Here is a 20,011-nt window from a genome sequence, read left to right as displayed (position 1 = left end):
TCCTCTTTTTTCCACAGCCATCCAATCGAACAGCCCACAACTCCCTCGCCCCTTCTGTCTCCAGCATCCCCTTTACTTAAATCGCATGGACGCAATACGAAATATAAAACGAGAGAGAGAGAGAGAGACACTCTCTCTATATATATATATACACACACATATACAGTATATACATACATATGTATATGTATACATACACACACATGCATATACATATGCATTATGTATATTAACCAGGCAGCCCCGTCTCCCCCTTGCCTGACGCCTCCTCGCCGAAGCCACGACCTCGCTGCAAGCGCAGCCGGACTCGTCACGGCGCCGCACGCGCGCAAGAGCCGCCTCCGCTTGCGCCCAGGCTTGGCACCGAAAGGGGCGGGGCGAGAGGTGAAAGAAAGGTGCCTCGAGGACAATCCCTCTCCCGGCGCCCAATCAGGCCATCCCTGCCGCAGCTGCGCGCGCCGCCCAGCCTGGGACTTGTAGTTTCTCCCTGCAATTATTGTAGCCATTTTGTGGTGAGGGGACTACAACTTTTCCGGAGACCAAGGGCGATTCGAACGCACCCGTGCGCGGAGCTGCTGCTGCTTCTCCTCCTCCTCCTGCTTCTCCTCCTCTTTCTCCTTCTCCCTCTCCTCCTCCTCCTCCTTGCTTCCTCCCCTCCCGGGCACGCGAGGCAGAGCCCCCCCCCCCAAGGACCGCGACCCGGGCCCTTTGCGCACGGAGAGCGGGAGATGTAGCCGGACGAGGAGGTCGCGTTTGCTCGCCAGGCGAAGGGGGAGGGAGGGCAAGGGAGGACAATTAAAGAGCTTTGCAGACACAGAAAGGAGAAGAGCTGGCGGCGGAGCGTGTCGCGGGCGCAGGGATTGTCCTCAAATTCTGCAGCGGGATTCCTCGCCCCGGCGGCGTCAGCTGCGCTCGGCGCCTCCGGCTGGAGAGCGGCCCCCGGGCGGGTGAGGGCGGAAGGACGACTGGGGCACGGCTGCCCAGCGGCACGGCACGGCTGGGCTTGCAGCTGCGGGGATGCAGCCGGAGTGATCTCTTTGCGGCTGGGACCACGTTAAGAATTGAGGCGAAGCCCTAACCCTTCTCTCTCTCTCTCTCTCTCTCTCTCTCTCTCTGCCGCCCCCTCCTCCCCTCCCGCCCCCCTTACTCCGGTCTGCCTGCCTGCCTGCCTGCCTGTCTATCTATATACATAATATAATATTTTTAAAAAATCGGGCCATTTAAAGTTGCTGCTGGAGAGCTAGCTGCTCTCATTGGTGGGGCGGAGGGGGAAACTGAAGAAGCAGACTCCTACGGGGGTGTGTGCGTGCGTGTGTGTGAGTGCAGCCTTCAGTGCTGCTGGAGTTGTCTGTGCTGCAGCAGTAGAAACGTGACTTCCAACATTAAAAAAAATACCTTCCCCTTTCAAATCTTTTCTCCGCTCTTCAAGATGTAAACTACGCCTCGGACACTACGGGCCTACGGATCGCTTTGGTGGCCTGGGAAAAAGAAAAAGAGGACATCAAGGGCGGTTTTGTGTGTCTGTAGGGTGTAAAATTTCCATTATGAATCTCTAAAGTGATTTTTCTTTTTTGGGTGGTTTGCTCTACATTTGTATTTTTTCTTCTTTTTTGACCCCACCACCCAACATATTGGATTTATTGCAAGGAGGATTGTATTGTGTGCGAAGAAAATCGGATTACAAGAAACCACTACAAACAAGAAACAAAAAAAGGGATTTTTTTTCCTCCAAATTGGTTGCGGCTTTTAATTCATGAAGCAATTTCCCCCATTTGCAATCAGAATCTGGATATCAGAATGAGCAAAGAAAGACCCAAGAGGAATATAATTCAAAAGAAATACGTAAGTGGTTATACCGGATCATTTATCTCTTTGATTTTTTTGGAAATGTTCATGAATGTCAAGTTTACAGCTAGCGGTGGCTTTAAAGAATATCTAGAAATGTTGGCTTTTCGTCCGCTGGGAATGGGAGGGGGGCCGGGAATTCTCAAAAGCCTCTTTTAACTGTAAAGCGGGTTTAAAAACGAGATTCGTGTAGCGATACCTCAAGTGAATAAATGTATTGACCTCAAATGACACAATCATAATCTAGTTTTAGAAGATGAAAGACACGGTGCTTGGGGGGCTGCTGCGATAATGCAACTAAACTGCTTTCTCAAGCGGATTTACTAATATTTCACTTTGCATGCAAATGATCACATTATTATAACATATATTTAGGGGTTTGAGAAGGCACTGTGGTTGTTCGGCGAGACTGTTAACTTGAAATCTAATATCTGGTTATGGCGTGCTTGCTTCTTCTACTCCCCCATCAAATCTCGTGTATGTGATCGTTGGCTTATCTAGCTTGCACTAGAACCAAGCCAGTTGGGGATCATGTTACAAGGAATGTATTTGCAAGGCCTGACTTTAATATTCGGGGAAATGGCTTGGAGTTTTGTTAATTTTGTGTGGGCTTACGAAGAAATTGGTTTACCGTTCAGAAAGATGCTTTGAAATTTGAAGAGCCAAAGATCTAACTAATGGTGTGTGCCTTCGAATCGTGTAGTCAGTCACGGGATAACCTTTTCCAATTGTAGAGATGTGTAGAAATTGCTGAGACCGTGCCTTTTTTTCTTGGCTCTAGCCATGGTTTGATTGGGATGGGGGAGTTATTTTAAGTTTGCAGCAACAGAGTGGATTAGTCAGATGTGCAAGCAGTCCTAATGGTGGTTTAAAAACAAAAACAAATGCGGCTTTTACTCTGGTTAGAATACCTTTCTTGAATATAAGTGGCTCAAGATGACAAAAAGTTGCTTACAGTATAGTGTGTTTATCGTTTGTAAGCAGAACATTTGTTATGGGGCGCCTGTGTCCTGGTGGTGGGGGTGTTCTTCTGACTTCCCCATTGATTTTAATAAATACTTCATAAAGTCACAGTAGACTTCGACAGAGTTTTTCCTTCTATTTTTGACGTCTGGAAATGTATTTTTTTGAGAAACGTGACCCCAGATAACAATGGGTAACTTTTAAGAAAATTCGCCAACGAACTTGCGAATTAGAAATACATCCGCATTGCAGAGGAACTGAGAATCTGAAGCAAAAGTATTTTTGTCCAAAAGGGATTGTTTCTGTAGGAAGCCCCCTGATGAACACGCGACTTGTGACTTGTGCCTTGCGCACGTTTCCAGTGCAGCGAAACAAAGCAGGAAAAGGGGTGGGGAATTCGCGGCGTGTTTTCCTTTTTCCAAGCCAAAATCTGTTTTTAGATACTCTTATGTCTGCACGACTGAACAATGCAACTCTATCGCGTTCATGCAGCTTGCTGGGGAAAAAGAAAAGAGAAGTGGTGCCTCTCCTCTCTCTCTCTCCAGGACCTGTTTGGAAAGACACGCTATACTGGAAAAGCGAGACAGCGTTTCGTGTGTTCACACAAGTTTCAGGCTTGTCATGTTACGAGAGCGGGGTGGCGGGGAGGGAGAGAGAGAGAAGAGGGCAGGCTGGTGGGGAAAGCGAGACCCGGGAGGCTCTTTTGGCCATAGCAGTGAATCGCGGCCGCAGACAGCAGGCATGGCTGCTGCTGTTGCTGCTGCTCCGGCCCTCGGCGGCGCGTGCTGCTCCTGGTTGCATCCGTCCTCTCTCCGGCGGCAGCAACAGGTTAAGCGGGATGTCAGCGCGAGCCCCCGGGTTTCCGGCCACTCAGCTCAGCCCAGCCGGGGCCAGGTTCTTGTTGTGCTCGTGACGTCACAAAAGGAAGGGCCTGGGCTCGCCGAAAAAAATCTGCCGTCTCCTCAGCGTCCCGAATGCCCCGCCCACCGGTCTGACGTCATGCGCGAGACCCGGTGCGGGCGGACGGATGAGGGAAAGCGGGCTGCGGAGGGGACGGGCCGCTTTGCCAGAGGGGGCGGCGGCGGGGGCGGCAGCAGCGAAGGGCGGCTGCGGAGCCCATGGTGGCACCGCTGGCTTAGGCCTCCCTGGCGAGGTGAGCAGGTGTAGCAAGTATTCACATACCTCTGACGTGTCCCTCCGCCTCACCTGCCTGCCAGGCTGTCTGAACTGGGCAGGTTATTCTGCTTCCTACCTGCAGACTTTCTGGTGAAGGGAGGATGACTGGCCCCATTTCCGTTTGCACGGATGCTTTGAGGAAAGCCCACTCAAAAGTAAGGTGCTTGCACCTTCAGCTATTGCATAAATAGCATGTAGTGGCAGTACAGTGGTACCTCAGGTTACAGACGCTTCAGGTTACAGACTCCGCTAACCCAGAAATAGTGCTTCAGGTTAAGAACTTTGCTTCAGGATGAGAACAGACTGATTGAAATGCCAGTTCACCTGGCTGGCTTTCAACCTCCCATCTTAGCCTTTTCCTGTGGCCTTCTTGTCCCAAACACTTAACACTGAGTCCTTCGTTGCTAGGCCACTGAAAGGGAGAAATTCATGGAGTACTGTATGCCAGACAGTTTGCTTGAAAAGCGTTATGAAAAACTGCTAGAATGTTTTGCCCACATTCACTCCTCAGTTCAAGAATTCTAAAAACACATGTACCTCACTTGCATCACTGTCTCGAACATCATAATATTCCTGTGTAACCACTGTGTGGATTGTGTCTAGTCATTTAGTTTATCTTTCAGTGGGAGAAATCACTGATGAGGAATTCCAGTATAGAATTAGTGTATTTCAGCTTGAACAATGGTCCACCTAGTGTCTATATTGCCTCTGTTGCTGGCTGGCTTATGACATTTTACACAGTAAGTATAGATTTGAAGTGGAAGTTTAATGTATCAGTGACTCAAATTCTGTAAGGCTAGATAGTGCTGGAACTCACCAGAGCTATTTTGTCAAATGAAAATGTTTCCTGCTGATGCAGAAATTAGAAAGTACAGTATAGCTTTGCACTGTATAGAGATTGTCACCATTCATCAAGAGCGTTTTGAAAAATGCTGTATAGTGATCTCCCCACCCTTAGCATGTATTTTAAATGTGAATACATGCATCAACAAAGATGCTTCTCACATGATTTGCTGGTTTTACAATGGCAATAAGCAGTATGTTTCAAATTGTAGTGCATTAATAGATTTGTAATAACCCATAAACACAATACATGGGTGTATTTCACTTTTGTTATTTTTTCTGTCAAATTTCTCTTGAATTAATTAGCTATATTAATTAGTTCATTATGGTGGTCTGCTGTGCTCTATTTCCTAAGTATTTTCCCACATGAAGTAGTCTAATTATGGCTTAAACTTGAGGGAACCGATATCCAATCACTTGCATACAGAGAACTTTGTAGTTCTTCAACAATATTGAAGTTCTAAACCTGACTTTCATAGATGCCAATTCCTGTATTGTTCTTGAAGATGATTAACCAACTGTTTTAAATTCACCATTGTACCTACGGCTGAAGAAAGCATCTTCTCTCACCTGCTCTGGGAAGTCAGCACATTGTAGTGAAGAAGGCACTGGACTCTGCCCTGGGAGGCCTGTGTTCAAATGACAGTTCAGCCATGAAGCTCACTATGCAACTTTAGGTTGCAATTTATCAGTCAAACCTACTTCACGAAGTTGTGGATTTGGAGGAGAGCTGTGATCTCCTTGGATGAAAGACAAGCTTACAGATGTTTTAAAAATAATTAATAAATTAAAATGCACACAGTTGGCTGATCCTATGAGCCACTGTGCCAGCAAATATGTAATACTAGTGCTGTAACTCGATGGATGTAGCCATTAGAATTCCTGCAGGAGTTGTTGCAGGGCTATGTATTTTACAAATGGGATGCAGGTACTCATTTTAAAATTATGTCTGCGGCAGAATTTGAACCCAAGGCTAATCTGTCACGTCATGGTCCGCTAGACGAAACATGTTCTTGTATTGTATGATATCTTCTTGCCTCTGCAGAGGTGGTTGTGGAGGATCCATCTGTGTACAGTAATGGTGAAATCCTGAGCAGCAGGGGTTTATGACACTGTTCAGGTTCAGTGGAATTCTTAAGATATTTTATAAATCTCGTTAATTTAATGGCATGGGAGCAGAAGATGTTTCCCATGGTAGTAGCATGTCTTGTAGAATGTTAAAGCACTAAAAAAAACGTACTGGAATGTACTTTGAATTTAGCCTAGAACCATCAGCCGTATCATTTCTGTGGCTGAAGAGTGGAATTCATCTCTGGTTGGCACTTGAGCTATTCTTGCTAAGTGAGATCAAGGCTATTTTCCTTATTGTGGTGGCATCCACTAAGGAAGGAGAATTGTTCAATCTTTGGCTACTGAATGTGATTTTTATCCGTTTATGAGGACTAAGCTGTCTTTTTTATTGTTTGGAAGCAAAGCCTAGGGTTTCACCATTTGAAGGGGCTGGACTTCTGAGAATATACCCATGCTCCAGGGCTTGTACTGTATTCTAGTAGCATTCCTGGTACAAATTGATGTGCTTAGCAAATCCCTAAATAGCTTGAGCCATACATAACTTGTAACTACTTATTATATCCTATTGCAATTCCTAAGATTGCCAGGAGTATTTTCTTTAGTATACCATCATTGCCTTGGGCTTGAACATCAAAGACAGCCTTCTCCAACTTGGTGTAGTGGCTGGAGTGGTGGATTTAGCCTGAGTTCAAATCCTCTTTCAGCTGTGGCATTTGATAATCACACTTTCTCAGCTTCATTTCACTCCCCTGTGTAATGGAAATAACAAAAGCCTAAAAGAGATCTGCACATCCAACATAGATCTTCCCATTTATTTATGTACAGTAGTCATTCCAAAGATGCTCACTGCTTCACTTTTGACTTTTACAAAATCATTTCTGGTGCAAATGTGGGACAGGGTGCCGTATCCATATCTGTGTGATGTCTCACAGCCCTGGGAATCCTCAAAGTAGTGGAGAATTCTCCAGATTGGGAAGTGACCATACTAAGTGGTTTTCAGCTATGTTTCAGAGGCTTATTGGGGGTTCAGGGTTCCTCAATAAGCAAATATGAACTGGTAGACTCTGAGCGGGGCCCAGACTCACCCTGAACAGCTAAAAGAGGCTCTTGGGAGGCCACTGGGACATTGCTGGAACAGCTCTTGGTTTGCGGTCACTGGCTAAAATGTTTTAAAATGTTTTACATGGTTCTCATTTTGGTCCCTCTGTTTAGATTTGTCGAGTTGCTGTTGGTTAAATGTTTAGTTGGAGCTGGTGGTTACCGTATTTTAATTTGAGTATAAATGTAAACTGTTTATTGTTGTTGTTGTTGATTTCTGTTTATTTCTTGGTCTGTTTGTTGCTTGCATAGGATATTTTGTTTTTCTAATGTTTGGTTGTATTTTTTTATATGTTGTAAGCCACTCAGAGTGGCTGGAGAAACCCAGCCAGATGGGTGGGTTATAGATTAAAAATTATTATTATTATTATTCAACAAAGCTCTGAGAGCTTGCCTGCTACTGCTCATCTTCCCTTTGCTTGTGCACTAGGCCCAGGAGAGCATTGGATGCTATCTAGGTTGCACTGTTGATTCTTTTAGGACAGTGGTGAGGCCCAGCAGGCTTTGAAAGCATCCTGTCACAGGCAACTCCCCCAAACACTTTCCAGAAACTTCTATAACATACAGGAATTCCTTAACAGACATGTTTGTATGGAAAAGGGTTCCTTGAAGCGAGAATGTTTTGAATGCCACAGCTGCAGAAAACTGACGGATCATTCCTTTTGTTAGAAATTACCCCCCTCACACACCCCGCAACTGGAAATATTGCCATTTAGGAATCAAGCTCTTCCTTTAGCTAGCCATTTCAAAATCTCAGTCAGTGGCAGCAAGTCAAAAGTACTATAAATGGGTCATTATTTTTTTTAGTGTTTTTGGGGCCTCCTTGCTGCTTCCATTGGTCACAGTCCAACACAAAGGCACACTTTATGCATGCCTAACTCAGCATTGAATTGTAGCCCATAAGTTTTGCTGGTCTACTGATTTCTTCAAATGTAAACAGGCTTTTTCCTAGCAGATTTGCAGATAAGAATCTGCAGTACATTGTGAACTGCAAAAACCAGACAATTCTTTCCTTTGTTATACAGACTTAATATATATATTACAGTGCTACCTGTATGGCATAGAATTTCCATTAGCTTTACAGGCCGTCCTACACCATGCAGAAGTTTGTTTTTCTGCCTTGCAAGATGTGCAGCACATTCCTATACATGTTTACATAGAAGTAAATTGCACTGAGTTCAATAAGCTTTACTCCCAGGAAAGTGTGCTTAAGTATTACAGTTTAAGGCAAAATATTTTGCTGTTAGGTATCTGTCTTTAAATCAGGCAAACTGTTCTTTTAAAATCAACAAGAGTTCTGACATTAACAATATTTGTCATATGCACCTGGTGGTACAAAAACTGCCTGAGAAGGGAAGGAGTTTTGTAGCCAACTCCACCTCTATTATCTTGAGCAGGCATCAAATCGGGTGCTGTTTAATTCTGGGAACTGCTCCTAATTTTAATTGACCCATCTGCTGGCATCTTCTTAAAACTGTAATGAAATTTCTCAGGCTGTATTTTTGAGGAGGAGCTGAATTTTGCTTTAGACAACCTAACCTGCATCTATTTTTAAGGTACTTTTGATGGTCAGAATTTGGACTTCTATATGTATTGGTGTTGAGCTACATCATGTATTGAATTTGGCATTGGAAGTTGAGGCTTTCAGATGTGCAAAGCAGCAAGCATAACTTTTCAGTCCAATGTATGTGCCAAGACAATTAACTTTGTTGAACTGCAGCTGAGGAAAATTTTTTAGGACTGCTCATATTTCTGTGTCAGAAATACAGAACTCCAAGCCAAGTTTCAGTTCAAAAAATTCCTACTCAAATTAAGACAATCCTCTCTGTAGTTTTAAGGTTGTTCAGTAGTTAGGCCCAGAACGTTCAAGTGCTTTTTGGAGTGGCATTGAATAATTATGAAAATGTATATTACTTTTTACCTCAGAAGGTATACACATACTTGTGTTTGTGAAGCTGAAGCTGTAGTTGTCTGGGGATCAATGGTATTCATTCTACATAAGCTGCGATGGTGAAAGTTTCATTGTTTCTGAGAGGCGTTGAGACAGTAATTTGTTGCCCAAAATGTGATTTAGGTGTGATTTAGAGCAATCTTATCTAATATTTGGAGGTTAGTTTGTTTTTAATCTATATTGCTGAATTGCAGCTTGCTTCTTTGTGGCCTGTGTTACACAATCAAATGAAGTGAGGAAAGATCTAGAATGACTACTTAATGATTGGCTTAAAAATAAATGCGAGTTAGAGATAGATAAGAGAGACAGGGCCAGAAAGTGACCTTGCTGCTCCATCCTGCCCCACAGCCCCTTGAGCTCCCTCTCCAAATGTTTCTTCTTGAGGGTAGGGAGACTCTGCTGAAGGTACTGAGGGGGAATTGCTGAAAAACTAGGCCAGAGGCACCTAATGCGCCTCAACACTTAAGCTATAACGATATTGCTTTAATATACGTTTTTTGCTATTTAAGTTACACTTCTATATAGCGCCCTTTAGCACTTGGGAAATGCAGCTCATATTTTATGAATAAATAGTATCTCATTAGGACTTTGTGATCCATCTGTAAAAATGCATCTAGCGAGTAAGTTTGATGTTGCTCTGTGTTGCTTACTGTCTCACAGTTCAATCCTACACATATCTGCTGAGAAGCAAGTCCTGTTGAGTTCAGTGGGGCTTGCTCCCACATGTGTGGGGTGCAATATTGTGGTCTACATTGACAATGTTTACAAAGGAAAGTTACATCAGAAAGGCAGGGATGCAATGTGACTTAATCAGTTTCTGTGACACCTTAAAATAATTACCATTTTTATTGTGGCCTAAGCTTTCTTGGACTAGAACTCACTTACCTGTAGCTGCACCAAAATTGTTACTTTTTAAAGTGTCAGGACTCATGTCAAGCTTCCTGCAGTGAGTTAACATGGCTACCTGCCTATGACTTGGTGTTTGTCATCCAGTATACCAGGGCTAGCCACTGTAGTATCCTCCACATCCTGTTGGACTCCAACTCCATCAGCTGGGGCTGATGGGAATGATAGTCCAACAGCATCTGGAGGGCACCGCCTGGATTACAAATTCAGCTATATAGATCATATTGGTTATATCAGGCATGGCCAAACTTGGCCCTCCAGCTGTTTTGGGACTACAATTCCTATCATCCCTGACTACTGGTCCTGTTAGCTAGGGATGATGGGAGTTGTAGTCCCAAAATAGCTGGAGGGCCAAGTTTGGCCATGCCTAGGTTACATGGTCTCTTTTAAATCATTGCATTGGAGCCAGAGATCCTATGATTGACTTACTCATGAAGCCTCCTGTGAATGGAAGTGGGTGGGAGGTGATTTTAACTGATTCCCCCCTTGATCCATTGGAATTTCCAGAAATCTGCTCTGAACAGTTGGAGGGCCCTCTGGGAAGAATATGGAAGCTAGTGTAGGAGAAGGGGAAATTGGCAAAACTTGCCTCTCCTCCATGAATGGATGAAGCCACTGTTATTTTTGCTACATTTCCCAGACATGGTAATTCACATATTTTATAGTAATTGAATATAAAATTATTTTTCCAGGAATGTCTGGTGATTACTGTTGAAGGCTTCGTATTAAGTTTAATTATCTGTTTGAGTTTTCTCAGTTTAATTTTTATAAACTTGTTACAGCAAAAATTCTTCACTTGTTGATTTTATAAGGGAAGGAAGGACTGGAAATCTGAGTTTGATATTGCATATTGGTGGAGCTCTGATTTATAGTTCTGAATTTCCCCCCTACAAACCATAGTTTCCCAGTTCAGAAGTAACTGTTGCAAATCAAGAGTTGCACAAAAAACAAGAAACAAGGACATTGTTAATCCATACAAGCAGGGAGTGGCAGGGTGAGTGCATAAACACAGGACTCATGGTGCTTCTGAACTGACTTGAATTAGGTCATAGCGACTACAGCATCAAGTGACAACTTGAATGTGTGCAAAATGCTGTTGCAGATGAAGCACAGCTGACAATATGGTGGAGAGCCTCCCTCCCACCCCGTTGTCTTTTTTACAGGCCAGTTGCCTATTCTCATCCTGTTCTTTCCGTAGAATGCAAGACAACAGTCCCCCCCCCCTATGATAGGCAGAAAGGGAGCCAGTGGACCACAAAGCAGAAGGTGTAGTTACTGCTTCATTTTGTGCTACCTCAGAACTCCTAAAGAATAAGGCCGGATCTCTGGCCTATTGACAAACTCGAACACACAGCTTTTTGCTGGTTGCTGTTATCACATTCAGCACACAATCCATCAAGTGAGGTTCATGCATGTGCAAATCAGTCCACAGTCTGAGTAATGGATTGCTTTTGAGTAACGGAGTGGTTTTTTTTCTAAAAAGATATTTAGGGGTACTGTCATTTTGACTCAAGAAAATCACGGGAAAGGAAATGAAGCCACCATTGGATTCACAACATGTTTAGGGGTATGCATCCCTCTGCATCCCCCCAGAAAAAAGCACTGCCTATATAATTGCCTATATTTCCATTTATTTATTTTTAATCTTATAGTTTTCCTCCCCCTGCTTGGGTCAGTTTCATTTATAGTGCTATAAATGTGGCAGTCTGCTGTTTGCATGGCTTGTGTTCTAATGCAATTTCAGCTCTCAGTCCTTCACTGGTCTCCCGTGGGTTTTGGAACCTAGTGGTCAGGGATTCTTCTTAAATTGCGGTGACCAGAACTGGACACAGTACTCCAGGTGTGGTTTGACCAAGGCAGAATAGAGAGGTATTATTACTTCCATCGATCTGGACAATATATTTCTATTGGTTCAGCCTAGAATAGCATTACCTTTTTTCTTTTTTCTTTTTTGCTGCTGCTGCATCACACCGTTGACTCATGTTATGCTAGGGGTCTACTGAGACCCCTAGATTCTTTTCACATTTGCTACTGGCAAGCCTAAGAACACCTAAAGCCAGCCTACTGCTTTGCAATGATGGGGCATAAATGGAACAAAACAATCATTTTACCAGAAATGGCAACACTGATTTTTCAACCCACATTCTTCAGAGGCAAAAAAAAAAAGGGGGGGGGGCTCTCCTGGCTTATTTGCTATAGAGGCAAAAGCATTCAGTAATTGAATGTTTTGAGACGTTTTGTATTCTTATATCGGGAATTAACTGCATTTCCTCTCTTCATATGATATATTTCTCTTTGAATTTCCCTTTAAAGAGTATGTCCAGACAAGGAATATCCTGACCACAATCCCTGGTTTACCCGGTGTCTTTTAAAGTTTTAGCTAAATTACAAAGATACCTCAGATGTGGGTTTGAACTTCCTTCCATCTGCCACAAGCCTCCTTATTTTGTGGCTCTTTGCCTTGTTTTCCCCCTCCCCACCCCCAGCCAAGAAAGAAAAAAAGGTAAAGAAAAGTTGTATCTGAAAAAAAGCTCTGGAAGATTAGCAGATCTAATAGCTTAAATATTAAAATCTTTATTCATAATACCACTGCATTTATGTTTCATGTGTGCCTCAGATCCTGTTAATAATGGAAGGTCCCCTGAGTCCATAGTTCCTAGGAGATTCAGCCGAATTCAAACCCTGCATGTAGTACATCTGGATGTTATAGAAAACAAGTTGATGGATATAACCCAGCAGGGTTGCTCTTGCCTTATTACCTGCTAGATATCCTAATGATGCTAAAGCTTTCTGTTCTCTCCTCCCTTCTCCAAAACATGCACATAAGACTAACATAATGCCAATAATGTCTTAGTTAAATGGCAGTTTCGTCTTAAATACACTTACCAGGGAGTAGGCCTCTTTGAGCATAGTGACCCTTGCTTCTAAGTAAACATGCCTAGGATTGTACTGTATTTTTCTGAGTTGCAGGAAGTTCATGCGGAGTCCGAGGCCCCACACACAAACAATTGAAGTTTACTTCTTAGAAACATAAAAATTGCAGCAGTTGCTAGATAACCTGAAGGCATGAAATGGCTAGAATTGGTCACCATGCTGTGAATTGACATGGAGATTGCCTCTTTTTGTACTTTCAGGCAGAAACCCCTAATTGTGAGCCAAGGTGAGGTGCTTTTAAGACATTTCCTTACCAAGAGGAGACTAGTGCTAGCCATTTAATTTTTTTAAATTGGCTCCTCAAGCAAGTTACAGTCCACAGAGTGTACATTACGTTAGGGATATAATATAGGTGAAAGGTGGTTTTTTCAGTTTTTGCCTTCTGGTTACCGGCAGTTGATGTCTGATCCAGGTTCCAGTCTCTTCCACAGGGAGGAGGAAACTGCAGGTGGACTCATTGACTGGCTAATGTCAAAAGATGCCAACCCACAGAAAAAAGCCTTGAGCTCTCCAGTGCAATTGCCTGAACTTGCTCTAAGCCTGCCTTTATAAGCACAGAGGGTTCCATTAAGCCATTGCCGTGTGATTTCTCAGGACCAAGTACATTTAGATTTAATGTACCTGGCTCAGGACACTTCTCTGTTTAATCAAGCGGCTGCTTATTTTGGCTGATTTTTAAGGTGCTGTTTGTTAATTGTGACATTTACTCAGCCCCACATGGGTTAGCCAGTTCCTGATTATCATTCCATGTTAAAACTGTTGAAGGAGCCGCTGCGACTCCTAGCAGAGACTCCAGGGGCGGAAACCTTGGTGTGAACAGGCTGCAGCAGGCTAAGGTCCCAGCTATGCATTACATGCACATGTGTGTTAACCAAAACCTGACAGCTGCTTCCTCGGAAAGCGGTTATGGGGCTGGATGTGTTTTGAGTTTAGAGGTCAGTCTTTTGGGGCCAGAGGAAGGCCGAGGTGCTTAACCCATATGCATCTGGAAGGAAAGTGTTTCTTAAACGCATTGGCGCAAGCCATGCAGTTCTCCCTTCAATTGCTTGTTGCAGCCCCTCTCCGCAAGAAGCAAAATGTTTTGTTTATTCATTCATGGCAACCTACATCCATCCCTCCATCTCTGCACAAGGGAGAGTTTTGGCAAGTAGTGATATTTCAGGTATAATGGAGAATAAGATGGAAGATTCGGCTGCAGAAGCCTTAAAAATGCTGGGAATCCCCTGTCAACCCTTTCCATGTATGCCAAGAATGGAAATTTCCTACTTATATAGCGCACTAAATGATAATCTTTCTTGCTGAATGCTGCTGCTTGGCTTTTGGGGATGACAGTGGCAATGGGGGGTGGGAATATCTTGGAAATCTGTTTCATATAGAAGTGACCTTTATCAAGAGTTTTTCTGGCCTGCTTTTTCATGTTTCTTGTGTTCAGTAAACTGGGATCTGTCTATCTATACCTCTCTTTTCAGTTGATCATTCTGCTGAGATGGCCAGCTTTGTCTTTCATATCCTTGCAACGTGAAACTTGTAATCAGCCCAGGCCGCGCTATCAAATTTGTTTTTAAATATATTAAAAATGCTTACAAGAGCTAATTTTGTAGGGTGTAGTTCTCACTCTGAATGTCATGTGGAATATTTTGCAATAATGCCTAGGTTAACAATGATAGTCTTGCTGTATTGTGGAGAAAAAAGAAGGCTTCTGTTCAAACCCAGCTGGATTTCAGGCTTAATTCATTGCTCTATGGTGGGATCACCACAGCTGCTATGGGGGCCTTTACAAATGCAAAAAAGCTGTCAGTGTTTGTTTTATCCAATGCATAAGCGATGAGGCCAAGTTGAGGAATCCATTCCAACATGCAGTGTACATGCTGTAGGCGTTGTTTTTATAGCATTGCTGTTTTATTTTGAACTTTAAAATAACTTGACACACAAGGGGCTTGAGGGTGGGTGGGGGGAAACAGTCTTGGGATGGGGAAAAATACAATTTAAACAACTTCTGTCATGTTCTTTCTTTTCTTTTTCTTTTTAGGATAACCACCCAGCACAATTAATTTTCAGTTAATGGTTGTAAGCGGACATGAAATTATTTGGGAAGATTCCGAAATTAGTATCATGCTTGAAATCAGTGAAGGGCTGTTTTTAGTCATATATTGGTTTCCCTCATTTTATTAGTCTTCCTAATGTGGGTGTGAAAGAAAGAAAGAAAGAAAGAAAGAAAGAAAGAAAGAAAGAAAGAAAGAAAGAAAGAAAAGGCCTAAAGTGTTGAAGCTGTCATAGCTTCCTCCTCCTCCAGGAATCCTGGGACTTCTGTGAGCAGGTTAATTTACCTCTAGCAGAATTATTAGTGCCTTCAAAAACATTATAATCCCTTGAGAGAATTGAAGATGGTGAAAGTTTTTTAGGGCACGTATGCCTTGAGCTGTAGTAGGTCTTTCTGTAGTAGTGACTAAGGCTACACAGACAGAAGCAACAGATGTCTATTTGCACTTTTATTTTTTGGTTGTACAGTTAAAAATCTCTCTCTGTAAAATAAAACTGAATACAGTTTGTTTTGGTTTCAAGTGGATACAATACTTCATCCCAGTGACATTGGTGTCGACGTTGTTTTTTCTTTTAGAAATCCATCTGACCACTTCTTTCTCTACTTTCCCTTCTGTTTGCCAAATACTAAGTAGAACTCCTTCCAGCCAATTAAAGAATAACATTGATTCATTTCACACATTGCTGCTTAACAATGCAAGTCATGGCATTTCACTTGGGGCTGAGATTTTTTTTTGCCTCCGTGTGACATCCAGTTCTTTTTAGCTCCAAAAATACTGGGACTCTTGCCTGGAGTTCTCTGCACCATGTGCCAGACTAATGTGTCATATATTTACAATATCATTCCTTGCCCATTTCCTAGGTTCCCCCCCCATCAGTCTTTCTCCTTCTATTAATATATATATATATCAGCTTTTATTTTTAATTTGCACCTACAGTGGTAACTGCGGCCCAGGTCCAGGTGTGGGCAATCACGTGGTATTTCCCCCATCCATAGCTTATCACAGTTTTGGATTTCATTGCCTATAATCCTGTCTTTAAAACTGGATCATAGTTTTGACATAGTTTGTAGGTTGTAAAATGGAAAATAAGCCTCCAGATGTTGAAAATTACAGCTCTAGGGTGCAATCCAGGGAAAGTAAGATACTGTACATCTAAGTGTGCAATCCTGCATCCTGTTACATGGCTTAAATCCCGTTGAAATTTTAAGCAACCTACCTCTGTGTGTAGGATTGCAGCTTCCAAATCCACTGAAGTCTGAGTAAGTCAAGTGTTGAATTGTATACGCCTGTTTTCTCTGGGTTGTACCACTAGCCTCAGCTATTCATGTTTCTTCAAATCCTAAGAATTTCTAACTAGTCTTCTCCACCTCCACTCCTGCAAATGGCTGAAACGTGTGGAAACACATTGTTCAGTGGTGACTGACTTGTACTACGTGGTGCTTAATTTCTTTTTGTGTTGACATTTTAAAAACAACAACAGTGTTTTAAAAATGCATTTGTGGATACAGAGGTACCTCGTTTTAAGACCTTTGCTTCAGGATGAGAACAGAAATCACATGGCAGCGGCGCGGCAGCAGCGGGAGACCCCATTAGCTGAAGTGGTACCTCGGGTTAAGAACGGACCTCCAGAACGAATTAAAACAATTTTTTTTTTCCTGCCAGTAGCACCTTAAAGACCAACTAAGTTAGTTCTTGGTATGAGCTTTCGTGTGCATGCACACTTCTTCAGATACGTGTGCATGCACACGAAAGCTCATACCAAGAACTAACTTAGTTGGTCTTTAACGTGCTACTGGCAGGAAAAAAAAAATTGTTTTGACTATGGCAGACCAACACGGCTACCTATCTGTAACTAGAACGAATTAAGTTCTTAAAACGAGGTACCACTGTACAGGCAATTGACGAAGTGCTTACTTGACACCTACTCCTGCTGGCTAGAATGGGAATTTTGCTTGATTTCCAGGAATATACTTCTGCCGCAGCCACTTCTGTCCTCTTACCTTGTGGCTTTTTGTGGTGCCATCTGTGATATTAATGGTTTGAAGGGGGTGTGAAGTGCTTGTTCAATCAGGAGTCAGTGGGAGTTATTTACAGGGAAGCTGGAATCTACAAAAATGGCTGGTTTCCATACGAGATGTTTGCCTTTATAGGACCACCCCCCATCCCCACTCAGGGAGCTGACCAGTTCATTTAGGTGTACCTGTGACTGATGGTTTCAAAGTCAAATATTACAAGGATGTGAACACGCTCATTGTTTTTGTTTCACTCTGAGTTTTATCGCTAAGTTGAATAGATCAGGATTTCCCTGCTTGGGTTATTGTGGGCAGATGGAGACTGTTTCAAAATTTCCATGTGAATTTGTGGCATTTGGGGCAGCCCCTTGAACTGGGGAATAATCAAAACATAGGTTTTATATGTCTGGAAAGACAGGCTGGACATCTGGTAACATTAGCGTATTACAGTTGTTAGACTTAGAAGTATATTTGTTCTAGAGCAGCTGGTGACTGCAATAAAGACTCTCACCAGTTTTAAAGGGTTTGCAATGTTGAGGCTCTGCTGGTGCAACAGGGTTCCTCTCCTGACCCCTCTGGGTGCCCTCAAAAAGGTGGAGGAGAGGAAACGGAAGTCCTGTTGTGCCAACAGAACTAAGTGCATGGAACATTGGATGCAACTCTAGATGTATGTCCTGCCCTTCCTCCCTAGGGAGTCCATGATGGCGGACAGCACAAACAACAACAACAACAACCACCCTTTTAAACTAAAAATGTTTTTATGCTTATGCTTTTCTAAAATCCCTAATGACAGAAATATTGATATGTTTCTGGAACTATGTCTTCAGTAGGACACAGTTCTTTACCTTGTCCCATCTTGGCATCTGTTGGAAGTATCCCTACTTCTTGTGCAGGCTGAGAAGGTTGCCTTCCACCAGCAAGAGGAGGAAGAAAAGCCTCTTTAAATTAACACATGGGTAAGAAAGGGCATGACACACCCTGCTTTGTCCTTGCATGCATCAGGGTGTGTCAGCAGATACTAGGGGTGTGCTGTCTTGTGGGCAGGTGAAGTGCAAGGAGTGAAAGGTAAGCAAGAGGTGGAAGGCAAGGCTTGGCAACACCTACTTTATTCACGCCCCAGAAACTAAGCTATATAGCAGTGGAGTTAAAAGAGCAGAACATGGTGAATTTGGATAATTATGGTTTTTATATCCTGCGGTGGTTTCTGTAACTCCTAGTTTATTGTAAATGTGCTGGGACTTCCAAGAGGTATGTGGACTGTGCTCTTGATTGTAACAAAAACACATTTTCATTCCTTTTCATGCCTTCTTCAAATAAGCCACAAACAAGTAAAATTAATTTAATTAACCACTTAATTCTGACAGTCATATGTTTCAGCTGAATCTCCCTCTGATTGCAGGTCTGCCTTTTATGCTTTCAAAGCACTGGATGAAAAACTGATTTTTGTTTCATGTGGCATTAAAAATTCCTAACAAATTTAGTTCTAAATTAGGATGAAAAATGGATATACTTCCTGTTGGGGGGGGGGAGGCACAAAAAAAGCACTTATCTTTTCATCTTTAAAGAGATAGTCATAGCAATAGATTTCTACTGTTTCTGAACTACTTTTAATGGCATGTCTTTTATGTTTACTCCCGACTTATTTTTGTTCATGTGTGCTAACTCAGAAGGTCGGTTACACCTCCAAAACACACACACTATTTTGAGATAACAGTGATATTTTCTTAACCAACTCTTTCAAAAATATTAAAGTTCACAATTGACTAACTGTATTTGTAATTGTTCTGCATGCGTTTAGATTGTTAGGAGGAATGGCAGCCAAGGTTAGTTTCCATTAGTACAAAGAGGGAGAAGCCAGTGGCAATGAGGGACTGGAATGAACACAGGCCTTGCTGAAGGGACAAGTTTAACATTAGTCTCAGCCACTGAGCTGCAAGCTCCTTTTGGTGAACCTTGTTCATTGGTCCCAATAGAGCATTGGGCACTGGCAGGAAGCTGCCTTGTATCAAATCAGACCATGGGTCAATCTAACTCAAAGTCAGTCTATTCCATGCTTTCTGGCTGCAGTTCTCCAGGGTTTCAGATGGGAGTCTTTCCCAGCTCAACCTGGAGATGCCAGAAATTGAAGTTGGGACCCTTTTGCATACAAGGGTTTGCATACAGTGTTCTGTCACTGAGCTATGACCCTTCTCCAAGATGCTTGCCTTTTTGCTGCCCATCTCTGACTCTTCTGTACAGGGGGACCAAAATTGGGCCCAGCCTAGCTTCTTTCTCTAGTCTGGAGGAAGGATGGTGTGACTATATTGTGTGAGTGAGTTGAAGAGGAGAGTAGACTGTGCCTCTTCTTACTTTTTAAAAACATTAATAGAGCCACAAAACAGAAATGGAAAGGTAGATACTTTCAAAACTTGGAGCCAAGTATAATTAAAAGCCAAGGAAGTTCTGGTTAAGGGTGCTTCATCTTTTTTTGTATGTTTTTTTTTGGGGGGGCATCCTCTTCAAACATGAAATTTAGCTGTTTAGCCTCTCAGATGAAAAATGCAAGCAGCTGTGTACATGCATTAAAGAAGTCTTTAATTTTGGCGTGTCCACCTGTATTAGTCCACAGGCTGCCTTAATGAGCTCAGTCTGGAGGTGTGTGCTGATGTCTTCAGTTGACAGTTCTGCTACGAGGGAGAGAACATTAACTTCGGTTGTGTGATCCCCCCCTCCAAATGTCATGTTATGACAAATGAAGTAATGCTCATAACTAAGCACCCAAAAGTTCAAAGGAGCACAAAGGGTCTGAATTAAGCTATGAATACCGGGCGGACAGCATCTACAACAAAACTAAATAAAGGCAAGAATCCATTCACTTTTGTCGCTGGAGTCAGTCAGCGCCCCCCCCCCCAGGTGGGGAAAGGGCTGCAAGGCAGATACCAGGTCCCTCAGGGCTTACAGCAATCCTGCTGCACATCGACTCTTCTGTTTCAATCACATGAAATCTCTTTCCATTTTACTGCATGCTAAAAGCAGCACCGGTTTTTTAAATTCTTTTTGTTTTATTAGGAGCTGTTGCTTTTTGTGTAAGCATTAGATGATAGTCAGCGGGTTTGTTTTCCTCAGCATATGTGTCCTTCCCCCCTTTTCTTTTTGGAAAGTCTTTACCCGTCATGCTGGCTTCTGTTCTC

General features: G+C 42.9%; 1 protein-coding gene across 5 annotated transcripts in view; it reads left to right on the top strand.

Moving 5' to 3' along the window:
* The first annotated feature begins 358 nt into the window (after positions 1-358).
* Positions 359-20,011, top strand: part of JARID2 (jumonji and AT-rich interaction domain containing 2) — a 187,859-nt gene continuing 168,206 nt past the window's right edge. For 2 of the 5 annotated variants that reach the window (XR_014550578.1, XM_083623701.1), the window contains exon 1: positions 3,819-3,961. Coding sequence is in view for 2 of the 5 variants with exons in the window: in XM_083623701.1 (XP_083479827.1) it covers positions 3,836-3,961 (126 nt within the window). In the remaining 3 variants the exon portion in view is untranslated. Of the gene's footprint in view, positions 1,843-3,818; positions 3,962-20,011 lie in introns of those variants that run through there. The other 3 variants (XM_083623702.1, XR_014550577.1, XR_014550579.1) reach the window with 3 other exon arrangements.

The sequence above is a fragment of the Podarcis filfolensis genome (assembly GCF_964270895.1).
Source record: "Podarcis filfolensis genome assembly, chromosome: 7".
Classification (NCBI taxonomy): Eukaryota; Metazoa; Chordata; class Lepidosauria; order Squamata; family Lacertidae; genus Podarcis; species Podarcis filfolensis.
Note: the sequence above shows the minus strand (reverse complement) of the source record. Positions and strands in the feature narration are given on the sequence as shown.